At 37.2% G+C, this 22206-nt stretch overlaps 1 protein-coding gene across 4 annotated transcripts in view; it reads right to left on the bottom strand.

The window, feature by feature from the left end:
- PRIM2 (DNA primase subunit 2) overlaps positions 1-22206 on the bottom strand; it is a 329039-nt gene that overhangs the window by 249153 nt on the left and 57680 nt on the right. For all 4 annotated transcript variants that reach the window (XR_010413662.1, XM_064597736.1, XM_064597737.1 and 1 more), the window contains 2 exons: positions 16165-16266; positions 13294-13431 (listed from right to left, as the gene is read on the bottom strand). Coding sequence is in view for 3 of the 4 variants with exons in the window: in XM_064597736.1 (XP_064453806.1) it covers positions 13294-13431; positions 16165-16266 (240 nt within the window). In the remaining variant the exon portion in view is untranslated. The remainder of the gene's footprint in view (positions 1-13293; positions 13432-16164; positions 16267-22206) is intronic.

The following is a 22206-nucleotide window of genomic DNA, read 5'->3' as shown; positions in this document are numbered from 1 at the left end:
CAAATAATTCTTTTTAATATTTCTTTTCTCTGGCACATATATTAAGTGTTACAGGTAAAAGAGCAGACCTGGGCAATTTAATAAGGACATGGCCAATCCTATTTCCATGAAACAAAGTTGGTTTAATTTTATTTTTTTAAAGATTTTCTTTATTTGACAGAGAGAGCACAAGCAGAGGGAGCAGCAGGCAGAGGGAGAGGGAGAAGCAGGCTCCCTGCTGAGCAGAAAGCCGGACTCGGGCTGGATCCCAGGACCCTGGGATCATGACCTGAGCCAAAGGCAAATGCTTAACCCAACTGAGCCACCCAGGCACCCCAAAGTTACCTTAATTAATACAATATTTTTCTTTGGTTTAAATCCTCTGTGTCCTGTGCATGTGTGTGTGTGTATAAATACCTCCCATTCTCATTATTTCTTTCATTAATGATGAATCAGAAACCTTTAAGAAAACAAATTCAAAAATGTCTAATCATTACTTTTCAATATCCAGTCACTGTTACAAATTATACTCTCAACATCTAATCAATCCTCAAATATTTTTCATATTCCTAGCTCCCCTGTGCAACATTTTTAAATTGAAAAACTAAACTAATATAACATTGTACATTAACTAACTGGAATTAAAATAAAAGCTTAAATAAAAAATAAAAATACTTTATAATAAAAAAAATTGGAAAACTAACAGGTGATGCATCTTTCTTTGTAGTGACTGAATAAATTTTTGCTCTAAGAGAGCAGAAATGTCAAAGATTTGAATTTACAAGTACCCACCCCCAAAAAAAATATTTCAGTATTCAGCTGTTTCCTATCTGCTGATATTTTCTCATCACAAGTAACAGGAATAAAAATCTGTATTTCGGTGCACTCAGGTATCAATAAAAGCAATGCAGCTCAGTGAAAAAAAAAAATAAGTAAATAAACCATAAATGACATACAAAGTACTAAGCATTTTCTAGCCAATCTTGGCTACAGCCTTAAAATGCTCAACTATAATTCTTAAATACGATAAATGATCTGAGGAACAGAAGTGTTTATAAAGAGGGATCTTTTCTGAGATTGGGGGTGGGTAGGATGCACAGGGGACAAAAGGTGACCACAAAAACAGTAACCTAGGAATCACTCTAGAGAGTTAGTCCAACCATGAAGAAGGAAGCTGCTTTTTTCAAGGTAGCTAGAGTTTAAGCCTGGTTTATGTGGCATCATGAGAGTTTCTAAACAAAATATAAAATTCACGTCCTACATACTCTAGAGGAAACCTGTCAAAAGCGTAACAACTTTAACTACTACAGCTAACTGCAGTAGTTCTTCGGAAATATTCTGAGGTCAGACACAGTTGCACTTCACACATTATCAAGATTTCACTCTTTTATAAACAATACACTCAAGTGCAATCTCGTTTAACTTCAGTTTTCTCAACAAACCTGGAGAAAATGCAAACATGCAGTTCTCACAAGGTATTTCATCAGATCCTGAGCACGTGCTCTGCACAAGGCGCTGCACTAGGCATCAGAGATAATTAAGTTGGATATAGCACAAGCCCCACCATGGAGAAGTTGAATATGGCTCAATCTTTACACTGGTGACCCCAACATTTAAAACATGTAGGGCTGCCTGGCTGGCTCAGTTGGTTAAGCATCTGCGGAGTAAATTCTGGTAAACCATTCAAACTTTCTGGGGCTACACTTTCATGGGCAAAATGAAGAGACATTACTGGTATTTACTGAGAGCGTCTCCTAATAAGAAAGCATTGTACTAAAACACTACCATATAGAATAGGACAAGCAAGCATGTCCATTGATATCTATAAACCTAGAGTTTGCATTCTAGCTGCCAAGAATAAGGGCAAGAAAACATACAAGTGATTACCACACAACTCTAAAATCCTTTCCTGCTCTAAAAATTCTATGTATATGTACCGCTAACATTTGCTGGCAACTAAAAAGCAAAGAAAACTTGAAATAAGTAATTCAAAATGCTAAGGTATACTAAGCATTATAGGAGAAAAATAAAAGGTAAAATCAAAACCCCTTAAAATATTATTCACAGGAACTATCCCCTTCAAATGAATACCTAAAAAATTATTAGCACTTTGAAACTTTTAAAGCACTTTCATGTACATCACTGATTTTTCTCAATGAATAAACCTTTCTATTAAAAGCCTAGAATATTTCACGAAAACAAGAAAATAACTGTTACTGAATCCTATTCTGTGAATGGTGCCAAAAGCCTCATTTTCTAAAGTAAAATACATATGGAGAAAGATCCCAAGACTGACTTGTTCATTTGCAGTATCCAACTCATTGTGTCTGACTGATCCCCATACCCAACCCTGAAATAGTCTGATATTTGGTCCTCTTCTCTTTATTCTTTACTCCTTAGAAATTGCATTCACTAGTTCAGGTTCAAATTTCACAACCATGTGGGTAACTCCCAAATCTATGTCTTAATCTCCAAGCATTTTTCTAAATTTCAACCCAGATTTCCCAGAATGTCCTATTAATCCAAGAAACTGAATACACCCAATACCAAAATCATTTTCTATCCCAAATAGCTGTCTCACATCCCTATTGCTAAAACACATCTCCAATGGTAACACCAGCAGTTTTATCAAAATGGTTTCCAAGATAGATATATGTAAGATGACCTACTGAGATGGGGAAAGAAATTATTAAGTATCTATTCTCTGTTTTCTTCTAATCTCTTTTAAAACCATTTTCTAATGTCTACATCTGTACACTGAAGATGTGTGGTATTTTACCTAAGGGAGCACAATCAAAAAGTCTGGAAACCACTAGCATACAGACTAAAACTTAAACTCATTAACTTGGTGATACCCACGGTTACAATTTGATCTTCTACTGTTCTTCACAGACATTAAATCCAAGCAAACCACTAACCAGTCTTCAAACACAGTCTAGGCATTCCAGCACCCCAATCACTTAGCTCTACTACTCTCTGCAAACTGTTCATCTCCCTATATAGCAAATCACTTAAGGCCACATCAACTCCACCTTTTCTCAAAATTCCCTGAGTTGAGGTGACACAGCTCTCAGGACAATTCCCATTCTCAACCTAGTCACTGAGTCTTTCCTGTACATTTTAATTTTAGCTCCCCCTACTAGGTAGGAGGGATCTTGAGGGTCAAAGTCCTGTCTCATCAATGTCCCATCTCCCATACTATCCTTGGCACTCACTACATAGTAAACCTAACATATGTTAAAGAAACGCTTGTTGAATGGACACAATTGTAAACTGGACATTATACAAGGTTTAATAAACCAATATCTCACAAACCAAGCAACGATCAAGATCAGGTTAGCATTCTCGGTCAACTAGTGTGTCTCAAAATAGAAGGAGGATGTTTATTTTTTCCCAGAAAATGATTCTTTCCATTAGTTTCATGGCTTTCAACTATAATGTTTTGTTTCCTACAGATCAGTACCATGAGAGAATAAATGGGCTGGTGTCAGATACTAAATAAAGGTATAGGTGAAACATTAGCTGCAGCACTGATTGATTCATTGCAAACACCTTAAAAGGACATTAAAAAACCAGGAAGTAATATTAGAAAAGACACAGTAATCAATCTAAAACCCGAAAAATCAACCAGTTAGATACAAGACAAAAATTCTTATATGATTACAAATTAAGTAACCATTCAAGAAAATTAATTATATTTAACCACAATTTAAGAAACTAAACTGAACACAGCTTTTTAAAAGAGGATAAAATTTAAGAGGATTATAAGCTCTTTATAAATGAAAATTACTTGATCAAGTGCTTATAAAGAACATTTCTCCAAAGCAACAAATACATGGTGAGCCACAAGTTTAACTAGTATTCTAAAAATGTGAAAAGGAAATCCTTTTCAAAAAAAGAAAATCTTTACTTTTCTCTGTGATTGCAAGAAAAAGCTGCTTATTTGCCTGCCATTATTTCCTTGAGAACTTATCAAAGTCCTTCTTTCTATATCTAAATTAGAAGTGTCTAAATAATACTTTCTGAAAGTCTGTGTTTTTAATTTGTACCAGCACCTTCTAATGGTGAATCTCACAAAGAGAAAGTGAAATTAGTCACACTATACCAGAAAAAAGAGAATTTACTTTAAGGAAATTCAGCTACAATTTAAGAAGCTGTCCCATTATAACAAACATATTCCACTGCTTCATGACACAGAGTGAAAGTATATGGCAACTCATGCTCAGTTGTAGGCCCTCCTTGGTTCTCCACTGACGAGCCACTCTCTCCTGTGTGATCTCTTAGAATCTCATGGCCTCACCTTCTCCTCCCCAGAAATCCAGACTTCTAAATCCAACTTCACAGTTGCCATCTCCAACTGAATGACTAATAAGCACCTCCCACTTGACCTGGTCAAAACAGAACTCTTGGTTTTATTTAATGTACTTCTCCCACGGGCCTCCCCATCTTGGGCAGGCATCACCCTCTAATCAGTTATTTAGGCCAAAAGTCTAGCCAGTGTAACACAGTGGTCCAGTATAGAGACTCCAAGGCCCGATCACATGGATTCAAATCCTGCCTCTGCTCCTCACTACCTGTGCAGAGATTTAGTCATAAGCCTCCAAATAATGGCAGCACCACCTGATACAGTTACCATGAAGATTATCTATGTTAACTCATATAAAGCATTTAGAAATGCACCTGGCAAATATTAAATTCAGTTCCAGCTATCACTATTAATGATCACCTTGATTCCTCTTTTTCTCTCACACCCAGTCATGTCAGCCATATTTCAAAAACATAAAATGCATTGAAAACATTAAAATCCACTGACTTCTCCCAGTTATCACTGCAACTACCCATTTCAAGCCACCATCTAGACGACGTGATAAACTTCCCAACTAGTCTTCAGGCGTCCATTCTCTCTTACCCTTCAAAGTGCTTTTCAAGCAGCAGCCACAGTAATTTAGTTAAAACATAAATCAGATCGGGCGCCTGGGTGGCTCAATCGTTAAGCATCTGCCTTCGGCTCAGGTCATGATCCCGGGGTCCTGGGATCGAGTCCCACATCGGGCTCCCTGCTCGGCGGGAAGCCTGCTTCTCCCTCCCCCACTCCCCCTGCTTATGTTCCCTCTCTCGCTGTGTCTCTCTCTGTCAAATAAATAAATAAAATCTTTAAAAAAAAAAAAAACATAAATCAGATCATATCACTCCCTCATTCAAAACCATCCCATGGTTTTCTACCACATTAGGTTAAAAATCAAACTCTTCACCCTGGTTTATCCAAAGTCCTGTATCTGGTCATCGCAGGCCCATCTTGTACTACCCTCTGCTGGCTCACTACACTCCAGCCACACTGGCCTTTTTCATTCTGCAAAAATGCCATGATTCTCTCCTGCCTGAAACACACTTTCCTCTGTATTTGTTCAGCTGGCTCCTTCATGTTAGATATAATATTGTTATTATTTATTTCTTTGGTAATTGTCTACCTCCACTACAATAAAAGTTTTATTAAAAAAAAACAACTCATCTATCTTGTTAAGTACTGTGTCCCTAGTACCCAAAACAATATGTGGGTGAAGAAAAAGTTATTTAAAAAAATAATAATAAACCATTAACTGAAAGAACTGGTCAAAGCTTCTAAAACTGTTATATGAGGCAAAGAAATGTATCTTTCCCTCATTCTTTTCCCTAACTGGTTATCAATCTATTGCAACTCAGCTCCTAATTCAACCTTTTTGCCTGTTCTGTAACTGGATCCTAATATAAATGTTAGTATTTCCTCAGTTTTTAAAAATCTAAATCCCAAATAATCTCCTTAAAAAGATCCAGTTCTCATCAAAAGACTCTAAAAATTACAACTAGAAAACCTGAAATCCAGTTAAAGCTCCAGCAATTACTAGCCAACATGACCCTGGACCAGTGACTTGGCCTCTTGGAGCTACATTTTCCTCGTTGTGTAATGCAGACGGTAGTTCCTGTCTATCTCAAGAGGTCTGTGGTGAGGGTCCAGTGAGGTAGTGAATAGTAAACTGTATACAAGTGGAAGCTATTGTTATCTATCAGCTCAATAAAACTTTACCAGGCACTTGCTAGATGCTAAATAACAAATAACAATTTTAATTAAGACAACAGCCCCTTTCAAAGAGCTTACATTTGAGAGAAAAAATACATAATGAGAATAATTTCATCATAGTTTGGTATTTTCTTCAAAAGAAAAAAAGTCATGAAAGTCCAACAGAAACTAAGAACCTGCTCCAGACTGAAGGAGACTAAAAAAACATATCTAAATAACACATGTGATATAAGATTGAATCCCTCTGAAATAAAAGACATGATTGAGACAACCGTGAAACTTGAATGGGGTCTGAGGATTAGATGGCACTCATGTATTGATGCTAATTTGCTTATTTTCAAAGTTGAATTATGGTTATATAGGAGAACATCTTTGTTTATAAAATTTACAACCTAAAGTACTGGGGGTAATGAGATATCAGGTTGGAAACTTATTCTCAAAAAGGCTGTGGCAAAAAGCTATTGTTTTACTTGCAACTCTTTTGTAAGTATGTATTTCAAAATTGTAAAACATTATTAATTTTTTTAAAGTTACTTTGTTTTTGTTTTGTTTTAAGTAGATGGAGCCCAATTCAGGACTTGAACTCACAACCCTGAGATCAAGACCTAATCTGAGATCAAGAGTCAGATGCTTAACCGACTAAGCCACCCAGGTGCCCCTTTAAAGTTACTTTGGAGGGAGGGAAGAATGAGCGGGAGGGAAAAAAGAGAAAAGAATTCAAAGTTCATATGCTATATTTTTTACCAACAGTACAAAACTTAAATGCAACTTGATGAAAAAAAATGAAAGTGTTACTAACTTAGGAACTTAAAGAGTGTGTCTCTAATCTCAGTATATTTAGAGCTTCCATCTTCTGCACAAAACAAAAAAATTTATAAAGTTTGCCAAAAACTGTACATACCCTTCTTTACACATTAAATTATGAGAAAGATAAACTGAATAGCAAATATGCATGTGCTCATTTTTATTGGCAAGGAAAACTTTCTTTCAGAAGCACCCAAACATGGGGCGCCTGGGTGGCTCAGTCGTTAAGCGTCTGCCTTCGGCTCGGGTCATGATCCCAGGGTCTTGGGATCGAGCCCCACATCGGGCTCCCTGCTCGGCGGGAAGCCTGCTTCTCCCTCTCCCCCTCCCCCTGCTTGTGTTCCCTCTCTCGCTGTGCCTCTCTCTGTCAAATAAATAAATAGATAGATTAGATAGATAGATAGATAGATAGATAGATAGATAGATAGATAGATAGATAGATAGATAGATATAGATAGATAGATATAAATAAATAAATAGATAGATAGATAGATAAAAGCACCCAACAACTTCTTACATTTTTCAGCCACAATTACTATATCATGTGCACAGATTAACAATTTGAAAAAGTGACGGAAAAATACCAAAATCAGCACGAGGTGGTACCAATACTCCAGACGCTTTCTGAAATGTATCATGATATTTTTGGTTTTCATGGGACCTGGAAGGGCCACTATTAGCATTTAGTAAATGAGAGATGAGGGATGCCCAATGTTCTGAAAAGTATACAGCTGATTCACACAAAGAAGTGCTATCCAAAATGTCAGCAGAGAAAATGGGTGAACAAAACCAGTAATAATAAAACAAGAGGAATGGCCAACCAGTAGGCAAACATCAGTGTCTGCCCCAGTGGTGAAAGACACTTTACAGTAGTGAAAGGCACTATCTTCACCTGTAAATAGATTATGGCCCAAGATAAGTCACAAACAACTAAAGCAGCTATTTAAAAACATTAACTTTAGGATGCCTGGTTGGCTCAGTTGGTTAAGCATCTGCCTCCAGCTCAGGTCATGATCCCAGGGTCCTGGGATGGAGCCCTGCATCGGGCTCCCTGCTCAGCGAGGAACCCGCTTCTCCCTCTGCCTGCTACTCCCCCTGCTAGGGTGTGTGCACTCTCTCTCACCCTCTAATAAAAAAAATCTTTAAAAATTTTTAAAAATTAAAACATAAAAACATTAACTTTACTGAGAATTTTTTTTTAAGTGAAAAATACAGAATTAGGGAAGGAGGAAGAATACTAACAGTAAACATCTATTATACTAGGTGTTTTCATAAACTGCCTTATTAATAAAACCAGTTAATAATTTAGTCTTCCCAAATGCTGAAATAGTTGAATTATACATGTTTAGGTAACCCTGGACAGCCAGTAATAAAAATTATTTAATTGAGAAAATATTATAATCTTTAACTCAAAAGAAAAGGTTGGCCTATGCTTCTACTGTAATCAGTATAGCCTAAAAAGAGCCACATCACAACTTTAAAGTTCTCTTCTGCATCAAGTACCACAAAGTTAAAAAAAACTAGACTCATTTTAAAAGGCAGCAGTACTGCAAAATGTATTTTTTATTCAAGTATAGTTAACATACATATTAGTTTCAGGTGTGCAATGTAATGATTCAACAATTCTATACTTTACTTGGCACTCATCTTGACAAGTGTACTCTTATCCCCCATCCCCCAGCGACCTCCCCTCTAGTAACCATCAATTTGTTCTCTGTATTTAAGAGTATGGTTTTTGTTTTTTCTTTATTTCTTAAATTCCACATGAGTGAAATCATATGACATTTGTCTTTCTCTGACGTATTTCACTTAGCATTATACCCTCTAGATCCATCTATGTTGTTGCAAATGGCAAGATTTCATTCTTTGTAGCTAAGTAATATTCCTGTGTGTGTGTGTGCGCACATGCACACACACACATCTTCTTATCCATTCATCTGTTGATGGACACTTGGCTTATTTCCATATTTTGGCTAATATAAATAATGCTGCAATTAACATACGGGTGCATATATCTTTTTGAATTAGCGCTTTCATATTCTTTGTGTAAATACCCAGTAGTGGAATTGCTGGGTCATATGGTAGTTCTATTTTTAGTTTTCTGAGGAACCTCCATACTGTTTTCCACAGTGACTGCACCATCTTGAATTCCCACGAACAGGGCACAAGGGTTCCTTTTTCTCTACATCCTCGTCAACACTTTTTTCTTGTCTTTTTGATTTTTGCCATTCTGACATGTGTGAGGTGAGATCTCATTGTCATTTTGATTTGCAATTCCCTGATGATGAATGATGTTGGGCAACTTGTCCTGTGTCTTTTGGCCATCTGTATGTCTTCTCTGGTAAAATGTCTATTCAGATCCTTTGTCCATTTTTTATCAGATTGTTTATTGTGTGTTAAGTTCTTAATACCTTTGGACATTAACTCCTTATGAGATACATCATTTGCAAATATCTTTTCTCATTCAGTAGGCTGTCTTTTAGTTTTGTTGATGTTTCCCTTACTGTGGAAAAGCTTTTTATTTTGACGTAGTCCCAACAATTTAATTTTGCTTTTGTTTCCCTTGCCAAAGGAAACATATCTAGCAAAATGTTCCTATAGCTGATGTCCAAGAGACTAATAATGTCTATGTTTTCTTCCAGGATTTTTATGGCTTCAGGTCTCACATTTAGGTCCTTAATCCATTTTGAGTTATTATGGTGTAAGAAAGTGGCCCAGTTTCAACCTTTTGCATGTAGCTGTCCAGTTTTCCCAACACCATTTGTTGAGAGACTTTTTCACATTGTATATTCTTACCTATTTATCATAGGTTAATTGATCATCAAAGCATGAGTTTATTTCTGGACTCTATTCTGTTCCATTGATCTGTTTTACATTTCTATGCCAGGACCATACCTGTTTTGATTACTATAGTTTTACAGTCTATCTTGAAATCTGAGATTGTGATACCACCAGTTTTGTTCTTTTTCAAGAATGCTTTGTCTATCTGGGCTCTTTTGTGGTTCCATACAAAATTTAGGTTTATTTGTTCCAGTTTCGGTGAAAAATGCTGTTGGTATTTTGATAGGGATTGCATTATATTTATAGATTGCTTTGGGCAATACGGACATTTTAACAATATTGGTTCTCCCAAACCATGAACATGGAATATCTTTCCCTTTGTTAGTGTCATCTTCAATTTCTTTCATCATTGTTTTACAGTTTTCAGAGTACAGGTCTTTCACTTCCTTGGTTAAGTTTATTCCTAAGCATTCTATTTGATTTGCATGTTTCTTCAAATACCTTTTTTGGTACCTGATTCAGAACTTCAAGATTATGTGATGTGGCTCTTTTAAGCTATACCGATTACAGCCAGAAGTATGGGCCAACCTTTCCTTTGCAGTTAAAAAGGGTAATATTTTCTGGTATAAATAATTTTTATTACTGACTAGGGTTACTGAAATATATTTAATTCAGCTATATCAGCATTTCGGTGTAATTATAAACAACTGTTTTCTTAATTTCTCTTTCTGCTACTTCATTGTTAGTGCATAGAAATGCAAGATTTTGGGGTGCCTGGGTGGCTCAGCCGGTTAAGCGTCTGCCTTCAGCTCAGGTCATGATCCCAGCGTCCTAGGATCAAGCCCTGCATCAGGCTCCTTGCTCAGTGGGGAGTCTGCTTCTTTCTCCCTCCCTCCCCCCACTCATGCTTGCTCTCTCTCTCTCCCTCTCTCTGAAGTAAATAATTTTTTTTAAAAAAGAAATGCAAGATTTCTATATATTAATTGTGTAATCTGTGACCTTACTGAATTCATTTGTCAGTTCTAGTAGTTTTTAGTGGTCTTTCAGATTTTCTATATACAGTATCATGTCATCTGCAGATATGAAAGTGACCTCTTCCTTATTAATTTGGATGTCTTTTATCTCTTTTCTCTTGTAGGACTATGCGGCTAAGACTTCCAGTAAACAAAGTCAGGAGAGTGGACATCCTTGTCTCATTCCTGATCTTAGGGAAAAACCTCTCAGTTTCTCACCATGGAGTATGATGTAACTGTGGGTTTTTCATATATGGCCTTTATTATGTTGAGGTACGTTCCCTCTAAACCTATTTTGTTGAGAGTTTTTATCATGAATGAACATTGTTCTTTGTCAAATGGTTTTTCTACATCTATTGACACGATCATAAGGCTTTTACCTTCTTGTTGATGAGATTTATCATACTGATCAATTTGTGAATATTGCATGCCTGGAAGAAATCCCACTTGATCATGGTGAATGATTTTTTTAATGGATTGTTGGATTTAGTTTGCTAATATTTTGTTGAAGACTTTTGCATCTGTATTCATCAGATACTGGCCTATAATTCTTTTTTGTAGTATCTTTTGGTATCGGGCTGACCTCAGAGAATGAATTTGGAAGGTTTCCCTCCCCGTCTATTTTTTGGAATAGTTTGAGAAGAATATGTATTAACTCTTCTTTAAATATTTGATAGAATTTGCCTTGAAGCCATCAGCTCCTGGACTTTTGTTTGTTGGAAGTTTTTTGATTACCAATTCAATTTCATTGCTAGTAATCAGTCTGCTCAAATTTTCTTCTTCCTCCTGATTCAGTTTTGTAAGGTTAAATATTTCTAGGAATTTATCCACTTCTTCTTGGTTGTCCAATTTGCTGACATATAATTTTTTGTAATATTCTTTTATAATCCTTTATATTTTGTGGTATCAGCTATTATTTCTCCTCTTTCATTTCCAATTTTGAGTCCTCTCTTTTTTTTTTTTTGATGAGTCTGGCTAAAGGTTTATCAATTTTGTTGATCTTTCCAAAGAACCAACTCCTGATTTCATTGATCCAGTCTATTGTTTCTTTAGTCTCTATTTCATTTATTTCTACTCTAACCTTTATTATGTCCTTCTTTTTATTGGCTTTGAGATTTGTTTGTTCTTCTTTTTCCAGCTCCTTTAGGTGTAAGCTTAGGTCATTTATTTGTGATTTTCCTTGCTTCTTAAGGTACGCCTATATTGCTATTATCCTCCCTCTTAGAACTGCTTTTGCTGCCATCTCCAAAATCTTAGCATTGTATTTTCATTTGTTTCCATGTATCTTTTGATTTCCTCTTTGACTTCTTGCTTGGCTCATTCATTATTTAGCAGCATGTTATTTAAACCCCATGTATTTGTGTTCTTCCCAAAGTTTTCTTGTGATTAATTTCTAGTTTCATACTGTTGTGGTTGCCGAAAATGCATGATATGATTTAAATCTTTTGGAATCTGTTGAAACCTGTTTTGTGGCCTAACATGTGACCTCTTCTGAAGAATGTCCCATGTGCACTTGAAAAGACTGTGTATTCTGCTGTTTAGGGATGGAATGTTCTGACTATACCTGTTAGATCCATCTGGTTCAATGTGTCAATCAAAGCCACTGTTTCCTTGTTGATTTTCTGTCTGGATGACCAACTCATTGATGTTAAGTGGGGTGTTCAAATCCCCTACCAACATGTATTTTTAAGATGTCACTAAAGTGTAACACTTCCAACAAATCCACTGAAAAGCACTGATCATGTTTTTGTTTTTGTTTTTTAAAAGATTTTATTTAGGGGCGCCTGGGTGGCTCAGTCGTTAAGTGTCTGCCTTCGGCTCAGGTCATGATCCCTGGGGTCCTGGGATCGAGCCCCGCATCAGGCTCCCTGCTCTGCGGGAGGCCTGCTTCTCCTTCTCCCACTCCCCCTGCTTGTGTTCCCTCTCTCGCTCTGTCAAATAAATAAATAAAATCTTTAAAAAAAAAAAAAGATTTTATTTATTTGACAGAGAGAGAGAGTGCACACGCAAGCATGGGGAGTGGGAGGAAGAGGGAGAAGTAGGCTCCCCGCTGAGCAAGGAGCCCAATGTGGGACTCAATCCCAGGACCCTGGGATCGTGACCGGAGCTGAAGGCAGATACTTAACCAACTGAGCCACCCAGGCATCCCTGTTCATGTTATTTATTCAAGCAGCTACCACCATTTTCACTTAGCAGTAGGTTGTTTATTACAGCACTAGCATATCACCATTTTTACTACTTAATATAAAGGCTTTCTTCTACATCGCCCTCTACTGATACAAAATACCAATTCAGAACAGAAATCTAGGGGTCATATACAACACAGGCAACAATAATTGTGAAGAGGTTTATATGAAATCCACCTCCAAGGAAAAAAGGCACAACCTTGAAGACATGACCCACAGAAGCCTCTCACAAAATTAATCAGCTCACTATTAGTATTACTATAAGAAAGATAAATAAGAAAACTAACCATGGGCAGTAACAAATAAAAACCTAGTGGTTCTAGAATTACCAGCTCAACATCATAAGCAATTCAAATATCGTTATAAACATTAAAGTATTTCTTAAGAATTATAGAACATAACTACCAAGAGTATATAATTGAAAATGTGACCATGTGGAAATAAAGTAAATACAGAAATAAAGTGAAATACTCACTGCTAAAGCCTTGGACAGTTTCGCTCTGAATTCATTCAGGACAATTGCCACAATGTCTTTAAGTGGTACATAAGCGAAGCCACCTTCCAAATAGACTTTCCTTCCTCGGAACAAATCCAGAGCATCAGCAAAAGGGATCTGAATTCATAGTGAAACAGGGAAAATAAGTCAGTACCTGTCATGAAATCCTCCTAAATCTTCATACGTACTAAGTCTAAACAAGAAATTAATTTGTCCCAGATCAAAACAAAAAACAATTTATAATCCTTAAAACTAAATAAAAAACATTAGGAAGAAATGACAGTCCAAAAAATGTGCTCATTTCAGAGGAGATGCTTTGAAAAATAATAATAAGCCAAGTTAGAATACACCATTTTTACTCTTAACTCACGAATTTGCAAATTATAATCTTCAGGATTTCAAACTCTCAACTCAAGCCCTCTAACCACGTTGCATTCCGCTCATATGATATATTCCACAATTTTATTCTGCATCAATTACGTGTATACAATATGTTCAGTGGTGAAAATTACTAGTAATTCTAAATTTCTTCATCTGTTCCATTCTTTCACTAGAGAAATACATTGGAAAAGCTAATCTCAACACCAAGAAATGAAATAATAACTGTTCAGTTCCGCTACTGAAGTACTTACCAGTAAATATCATTTAAAAAACATAATACTCCACTTTCATTTTTTAAAATCCTAAGAACTATCCTAAAATTTTATGATATGAGAATATGGTATGAGTAAACTGAAAATCATCCTCACTCTCCAATAGTTTTTCTTTTTTAAAATGTGGTAAAAATTAGGTGAAAGAAATGATCCCCAAATTGCCTAGTCACCCAAGTTTTAGAGAGGAGTTAAATCTATATGCCTGAGAAGCGCCTGGGTGGCTCAGTTGGTTAAGCATCCAGCTCTTGGTTTTGGCTCTGGTCATGATCTCATGGGTCATGGGATCAAGCCGAGTCAGGATCCGCGCTCAGTGGGGAGTACACTTGAAGATTCTCACCCTCTGCCCCTCCCCGCCTCGTGTATGCTCTCTCTCAAATAAATCTTTTTTTAAAATAACTAAACTTCATTTATTTATTTTTAAAGACTTTATTTGATTATTTAACAGAGAGAGACACAGCGAGAGAGGAAACATAAGCAAGGGGAGTGGGAGAGGGAGAAGCAGGCTTCCTGCGGAGCAGACAGCCCGATGTGGGGCTGGATTCCAGGACCCTGGGATCATGACCTGAGCCGAAGGCAGACGCTTAATGACTGAGCCACCCAGGCACTCCTCAAATAAATAAATCTTAAAAAAAAAAAACCCAAATATATGCCTAAGATTCTTCTACATAACCAGTAAAACCACCCAATAAACAGATCATGTTCTTTTAAACACACTTCTATGACTACACCACAGTCCTAAAGAAGTTCATCACTTAGTTGAGAAAACAAGACAGACACACATGGAAAATCAAACAGCTCTGCAGGGTGGTATGTGTATGACACAGCACCAAACAACAGTTACACAGAACATATTAGAGGAGGAGGTTAGAGGGTTTATTTCAATGATCCAGGCAAGAGACAGGGATAGTTTGGAAACATGAGTTCCAGTTCAAACTCTGTGACTGACCAGACTTATGATTTCTATATATTTAATGAATGCTTCTAAATTTAAGCAGGGAAGGGGAGAGAGATGGTATAAATGACCCTTAGGGGTTCTTTTTTTTTTTTTTTTTAAGATTTTATTTATTTATTTTTTGAGAGAGAGAGAATGAGAGACAGAGAGCAGGAGAGGGAGGAGGGTCAGAGGGAGAAGCAGACTCCCTGCCGAGCAGGGAGCCCGATGCGGGACTCGATCCCGGGACTCCAGGATCATGACCTGAGCCGAAGGCAGTCGCTTAACCAACTGAGCCACCCAGGCGCCCGACCCTTAGGGGTTCTTTAGCTCTAATATTCCATGATTCTAGCTTATTAAGGTGGTCACTGTAGAAATAAAAATGTCCAAGCAGAAGCAAAAAATGATGTGAAGACAGAGTAATGGGAAATGTGTGGTGTGGGAAGAATAAATATTGATTCCCATACTCTTAAGTTTGGAAAGCTGACTGAATGATGGCCTAAATGGTAGAAACAGGGAAGTCAAAATAATGGAAGCAGGATTTTAAACTACTGGCACTCACCGACAATAACCAACCAGTACATCCTTTTCAAAGACAATTGTAGTGTTGCAGCTATCAAATTTTAAAATTAATTTCAGCTCCACCCCTTCCCCTTCTGGAATTATTCAGTCCAAAAGCTGTTCAATGGGTTCAAGCAGAGCAGATATATATGCTGAGGAAAAGAGAGCAGCAGAGACAGCCCACTTTAAGATGCCAGAACCTGAGTAGGTTAAAGAAGGTCTTGCCAGGGGAGAGCAAATAGGCAGAAAGTGCCAGAGCCCAAATGGAATAAGAAATAGTCTAGGTGGGGAAAACAGTCCAAGCATGGCATCAGAGCCCAAGAGTGATGAAAAAGCTATCACGCAGAGCAGTGATCCAGAACAAGGTGGTGAAGCCCAGTGGGTGAAGAGAGTATCCCTGAAGGGGCAGCTCAGCATGGGGTGGAGAGGCCTAAGTATTGCGAGGAGAGTATTCCTTTAAGAGAATGGCCTGCTTTGGCGGGGTCAGAGTCCAAACAAGGTTAGAAGGGTGTGTAGGCTCTGCAGGACAGACAGCCCAGCACAGAATGTTGGCACACCCTCAGAGGGGTGAAGATGAATTCTGCACAGGAGAGGTAGAAGCTGTAGTGACCAGAGGCTATATGCCTGGGTTAATTAAATATGTATATAAAGCTCAATGTGATATATTTAACAAAACTTAGGATGTATTTTAAGAAGTTTACATACCTTATAAACTGACTCCAACTCCAACTCCGTCTTAGACCCATTCAAACTGGGTGATGAAGCAAGAATCTCTGGTTCTCGGACACTCTTCTCTTCATCACTTATCTAAAAGGAAATATATTTTATACTGTTTAAAAAATTAAAGTTCTTAGGGGTGCCTGGGTGGCTCAGTCCTTAAGCATCTGCCTTCGGCTCAGGTCATGATCCCAGGGTTCTGGGATCGAGCCCCGCATCGGGCTCCCAGCCTGCTTCTCCCTCTCCCTCTCCCACTCCCTCTGCTTGTGTTCCCTCTCTCACTGTGTCTCTGTCAAATAAATAAATAAAATCTTAAAAAAAAAAAAAAAAAAAAGAAAGAAAGAAAGAAAGCCAAAATATCAAAGAAAATTTAAATTCAATATACTTTCAAATTTCTACTCTGCCAATTTCTGAGGGCATATACCAAAAGAACAATAAACAAAAAAAATAAAAAGCGTTACAATAGGAAAGAAATTACAATAAAAACTCAGGTTAAACACAGATTTAAAATAGTCTATGGGAGAATAGTCTAATTGGGAGCATAATCCCAATTCAAGGGTTATGCTAATTTATTAAAATATATATTTGCAGTTAAAAGTGGTTTAACTATTTCTCAATTTTCTAGCCATACAAAACAACTTCAAATTTAAAACACCAGCTTTTCTAGGAACAACTGTAGATCTACTATCTCAGACTGATTATGTCTTTAAAAATAAAAAGATTGATCTGACTAAATAAAAATTTCAAAATTCTACAGAGAAAAATAAAAGATCTGTAAATGAAGATAAAATATAAACCAAACACTGAGGGGAATATTTCTATCATTTAACATCCAGGTTACTCTCAATAAACCCCTAGGTAGTAGGAGGACATAAGTACTAGTAATCTAAAAGCAAAACACAGACGATAATCACATAAGTAACAACAATAAAAGTAAATTAAAATTCCACTCTTTTATAATTATCAAGATAATCAGCCTTTATAGCTTTCCTGATCACTTTTACAGTATGTTGGTTAGGATTGGCTAGGTTATGGTTCAGTAACAAAGAATTTAAAAATTTTAGTGGCTTAACAAAAAATGGTATTTCCTGCTTTTCTGCATGTTTGTGAGGGGTGGCAGGGAGCAGCAATGCTTCACTACCAGTGGTTCCCACCAAACAACCAGATGGCTTAGGGAGACTCCAATCTCCTGCATGATAGGCGGAAGGAACATGAATGGCAAACTGGTTCTTCCTAATAGTTATGCAGGTCAATTCCACTCACATTTCATTGACAAAAGCATATCACATAAGCACACTATCTTCAAAGGAGCAGGGAAGTATAATTCTACTACCTGCCCAGAAAGAAGAGAACCCAAATTTACTGGTGAACAGTATCAATGATTACTGCAATCCATTCTTCTAGTCACCAATTTACAGTTCACTCAACTTATGCTACAAAATACATTCACTCCTATCACAAGTAAGACAATCTAAAAGTTCTATACAGTAATGGCATTAATCTCAAAGTTCAACATACATGGGTGATGCCTGGTAGTCCCTATATTAGAAGAGGATAAAGCTTCTCTTGTTAAAGACAAAGTATCTATCCTCTCCACTTACACACACACACACAACACCCTCCCCATACATACTGAATAAAAAGTGCTAGAAACAGGGGCAGAATAACCATAGTAAACATTCCTATTTAGAAAGGGGAAGATGGGAAACCTGGGCGGCTCAGTCAGTTAAGTGTCCCATCATTGATTTTGGCTCAGGTCATGATCTCAGGGTCCTGAGATTGAGCCCCACATCAGGTTCTGCGCTGAGCATGGAGCCTGCTTAAGATTCTCTCTCTCTCTCCCCCCCCCCCCCACCGCTGCCCCCTGCCCCTTTGCAAGCATACACTCTCTCTAAAAAAAGAAAAGGAGGGGGTGAAGAATGGGGAGGGGAGTAAATTAAAATAATAATGCAGTATTAGTTTATACCTATTAAAATGCAAAAATTTCAAACATTTAGAGAACACAGTGTATGCAGGGCACTTTGACAATACGTATCAAAAAGCCTTAAAAGCAAGCAGACCCTAACAATTTTAATTCCAGCATTAGTCTGAAGTAAATAATGGGAGAAATACACATACAGGAACAATTTCTTTTCATCACAATGTTATTTACAATAAGGGGGAAAAAAAAAACCAATGTCCCAAAACAGGTATGTGGGTAAATAAATTTCAGTAGAACTTTATGTTTCAGTAAAGCAAGCTATATTATTCAGATCACCGTCTCACAAAAATCGAAGAAATAACAATGAAAAAAATTTTTAAAGCATCTTCTTTAGGGGAACCTGGGTGGCTCAGTTGGTTAAGCACCTGCCTTCAGCTCAGGTCATGATCCCAGGGTCCTGGGATCGAGCCCCACAACGAGCTCTCTGATCAATAGAGAGCCTGCTTCTCCCTCTCCCTCTGCCCCTCCCCCTGCTCGTGCTCGCTCTCAATCTCTTTCTCTCAAATAAATAAAATCTTTTAATAAGTAAATAAATAAAAGCATCTTCTTTAAAGCACAGATTAATATATATATAAACTCAGGCTCAAATGAAAGTGGAGTATCTAACAAGAGATCCTCCTGCTCAAATGCCATCAGTGAAATCCCAAGCCTTGAACTTGTTTTAAGGTGGTCCCTGAATCAAATATCCCAGACACTTGGCAGAAGCAAACTCAAATCCTCTATGAAGAAAAGCACATTGTGGTATGCCTCAAAAGATTCCTGCAAACTCATCTTCAAAAACAATGTCAAACATACTGTATTTTATAACAAGGCTCACAATAAAACATCACTTTATAAGTAACAACGAGAATACGACTCAAAGTATATAGATAATAACTATATTAATATGTGTAGAGAAATAAAAGACAAATGTGATGATAGCTGGGGCTCCTGGGTGGCTCAGTTGGTTGAGCGACTGCCTTCGGCTCGGGTCATAGTTTGGGGTCCTGGGAACAAGCCCCACCTCAGGCTCCCTGCTCAGCGGGGAGTCTGCTTCTCTCTCTCTGTCCCCCCCTGCCCCTTTCCCCTGCTCGTTCTCTCTCTAATAAGATCTTTTAAAAAAATGTGATGATAGCTGTATGAATGGGAAACTATAAAAAGTAATTTGTGAAAGAGAGTCCAGAAACAGACAAAAAATTCAAGAACAGAAATTAAAAACTCAGTAGAATCATCAAGAAACGCCTTACGTTGCAGTAATTGTGGACTAGGTGATTTAGACCAATCCATCTGCATCAAAGTTCTCATAGGTTTAAGACTCACAGGTCAGTCCTGTCACTGAAAGCCTACTTTTATATTTGCTAATTCTGGGAAAGTAGCTTCATGGAGACCCTGCCAAAAGTGGTAACTATGCCCTACTCTCTAGGACACTGAAGGACTTAGGTGGGTGTCAACCAGAAGTTTATCAGCCTTCATACGGATCTGCAGCCCAGTATCTAATTATCTAGTGGGCGAGGGACCTCAGATTTTGGATTTACATTAAAATTATCCTGAACCAGCACTTCCTACAGGCCATAAACAAATGGATATAGCTGTGTTAAAATAACACTGTATTTATGGACTCTGAAGCTTACATTTCTTATAAGAATTTTCCTTTGATAAGAAATGTTATTCTTTTAATTTTTTTCAACTACTTAAAAATGTAAAAATCAATCTTCACTCACAGGTTATGCAAAAACAGAGAGCAGAGGGAATCTGGCCCATGGGCCAAATTTTGCTGAGCCCTACCCTAGAGCAATGGATTTCAAGAGGTACAATTATAATCACCTAGAAGGTTTGTTAAGATACATATGGCTGCACCCCACTCCTAGAGCTTCTGATTCATAATCTCTGGGGCAGGTCCCAAAAATTACATCTCTAAGAAGTTCCCCAGTGATGGGGATATTCCAGTTCTCAGACCACTGCCCTAGAGAAGCATACAAAGAAACATGAACAAGTATTATTCATATAATCATGAAGCAACATTATTCATAACAGCCAAAACTAAAAACCCAAAAATTCATCAAAGGCATAGTATATCTGTATACAAACTACGGCATAGCAACAAAAATAAACAACTTCACATGATATGCGTTAAGTCTTAAAAACATATTAAGCAAAATAATACATACAAAATAAAACATACCTCATTGTTACATTTATATAAAGTTTTGTCTTAATAAGGAAAATTATACTGTTTAGGAATAAATACTCAGGTGGTCAACTCAAAGGAAAAAAGGTAAGGAAATGATAACCATAAAGTCAGACTTCAGTGGTTTCCTCTAGGAAAAAGAAGACAATTGGTTGAGAAAGAACACAAGGAAAAGTTTGAAGACTAATAGCAATGCTTTATTCCTGTATCACAGACTTAATAATAATCCACTAAACTGTATGTTTTTGTTGGATATATTTTCTGGATATGTGTTATACTTCTTACTTTTTAAAACATTTTTTAAAAAGTGAAACAAAAGTGAAATGTGTTATATGAAATATAATACAGTCAGTAAAATTCTTTTTAAAATTATGAATACTTATGATTACTGTTACAGAAAGATATGCATGAAATTGTTAGGTATAAGTAAATTAATATAATTAGGTGAGGACAAATTAAAATAAACCATTAAGAGATTCCATGTCTGTGTTTGTGCACAAGTTTATGTGTGAGGGAAAAGTTTAGACCAAAGTAAAACTGTATAACTCTGGATAAAGGGACTAGAGATCATTTTTATTTTCTTCCTTATACTTGCACATATTTTATTAAATTCATTCCTTACGTATTTCATGAATGTTACTGTAATGGTGTTTTTTATTCCAATTTCTAATTTTTCACTGCTTTCTTGCATATCCTTTTTACTTTGTTCTTTTACTTCAAAATTAAAGAACCTGTTGCCTAGGGATGCCTGGGTGGCTCAGTCGGTTAAACGTTTGTCTTCGGCTCAGGTCATGCTCCCAGCGTCCTGGGATCGAGTCCTGCATCAGGATCCCTGCTCAGTGGGGAGTCTGCTTCTCCCTCTCTCTCTGCCTGCCGCTCCCCCTGCCTGTGGGATTCTCTCTCTCTTTTTGACAAATACATAAATAAAATCTTTAAAATATATATATATAAATGATTTTTAAAAAATAAACTATTGGCTAGCTTAAGTATTAAAGTGATACTATAGAATCACTTAGGCATGCCTAATGATTTCCATATTTACCCAAATCTGTTGAGTCTAAGACTAATGCTGCTTAACTACTAATACTAGTTAAGCTTTTCTTTCTCTTTATTTCCCTGAAAGGTAAAAATCCAGCATATTTTTGAAAACTTCCTTCAAAGGAAATCTTACCTAGAAGAATATTATGTTGCAGAAATTAGAAAAAAAACACACTCTGGTTGAAGTGAGGCTGGGCCCAAAGCATACCCATCCAACCCACCATCACTCCATCCCTGCCCTTCTGTGGCCCGTTTTTAAAGAGCACAGGCAGAAAGAGCCTACAAAATACTTAAGTAATTGCACAAACTGTCTATGAAAAGAATGATGGCACTACTACTGAAACAGAATCACTGGCTGGTGGACAGTTATCTCATCACTGTGTAATGGCTTAAAATGTTTACTCACAGGTGTTATATGAAATCGAAATACAGCAGAGAGAAAGGCAGTCTAGGTGTGTCCACCAGATTTTTTTTTTTTTTTTAAGATTTTATTTATTTGACAGAGAGAGAATGTGAGAGAGGGAACACAAGCAGGGGGAGTGGGAGAGGGAGAAGCAGGCTTCCCGCGGAGCAGGGAGCCCGATGTGGGGCTCGATCCCAGGACCCTGAGATCATGACCTGAGCCGAAGGCAGACGCTTAATGACTGAGCCACCCAGGAGCCCCTGTCCACCAGATTATTAAAAAGCCAATGGAGGTTGAGATCTAAGCATACCATCTACTAGTTACACTAGTTAATATTATTTCATTTAATCATACCAACAACCCTACCATGTAGATATTATCTTAATTTTACAGCTAATTAATAGAAATAGAAATGAAATTGGATTTCCAATTAAAAACTAA

The sequence above is a fragment of the Mirounga angustirostris genome, unplaced genomic scaffold (assembly GCF_029215605.1).
Source record: "Mirounga angustirostris isolate CCGP_5_RB_7025 unplaced genomic scaffold, mMirAng1.0.hap1 SCAF_8, whole genome shotgun sequence".
NCBI lineage: Eukaryota > Metazoa > Chordata > Mammalia > Carnivora > Phocidae > Mirounga > Mirounga angustirostris.
Note: the sequence above shows the minus strand (reverse complement) of the source record. Positions and strands in the feature narration are given on the sequence as shown.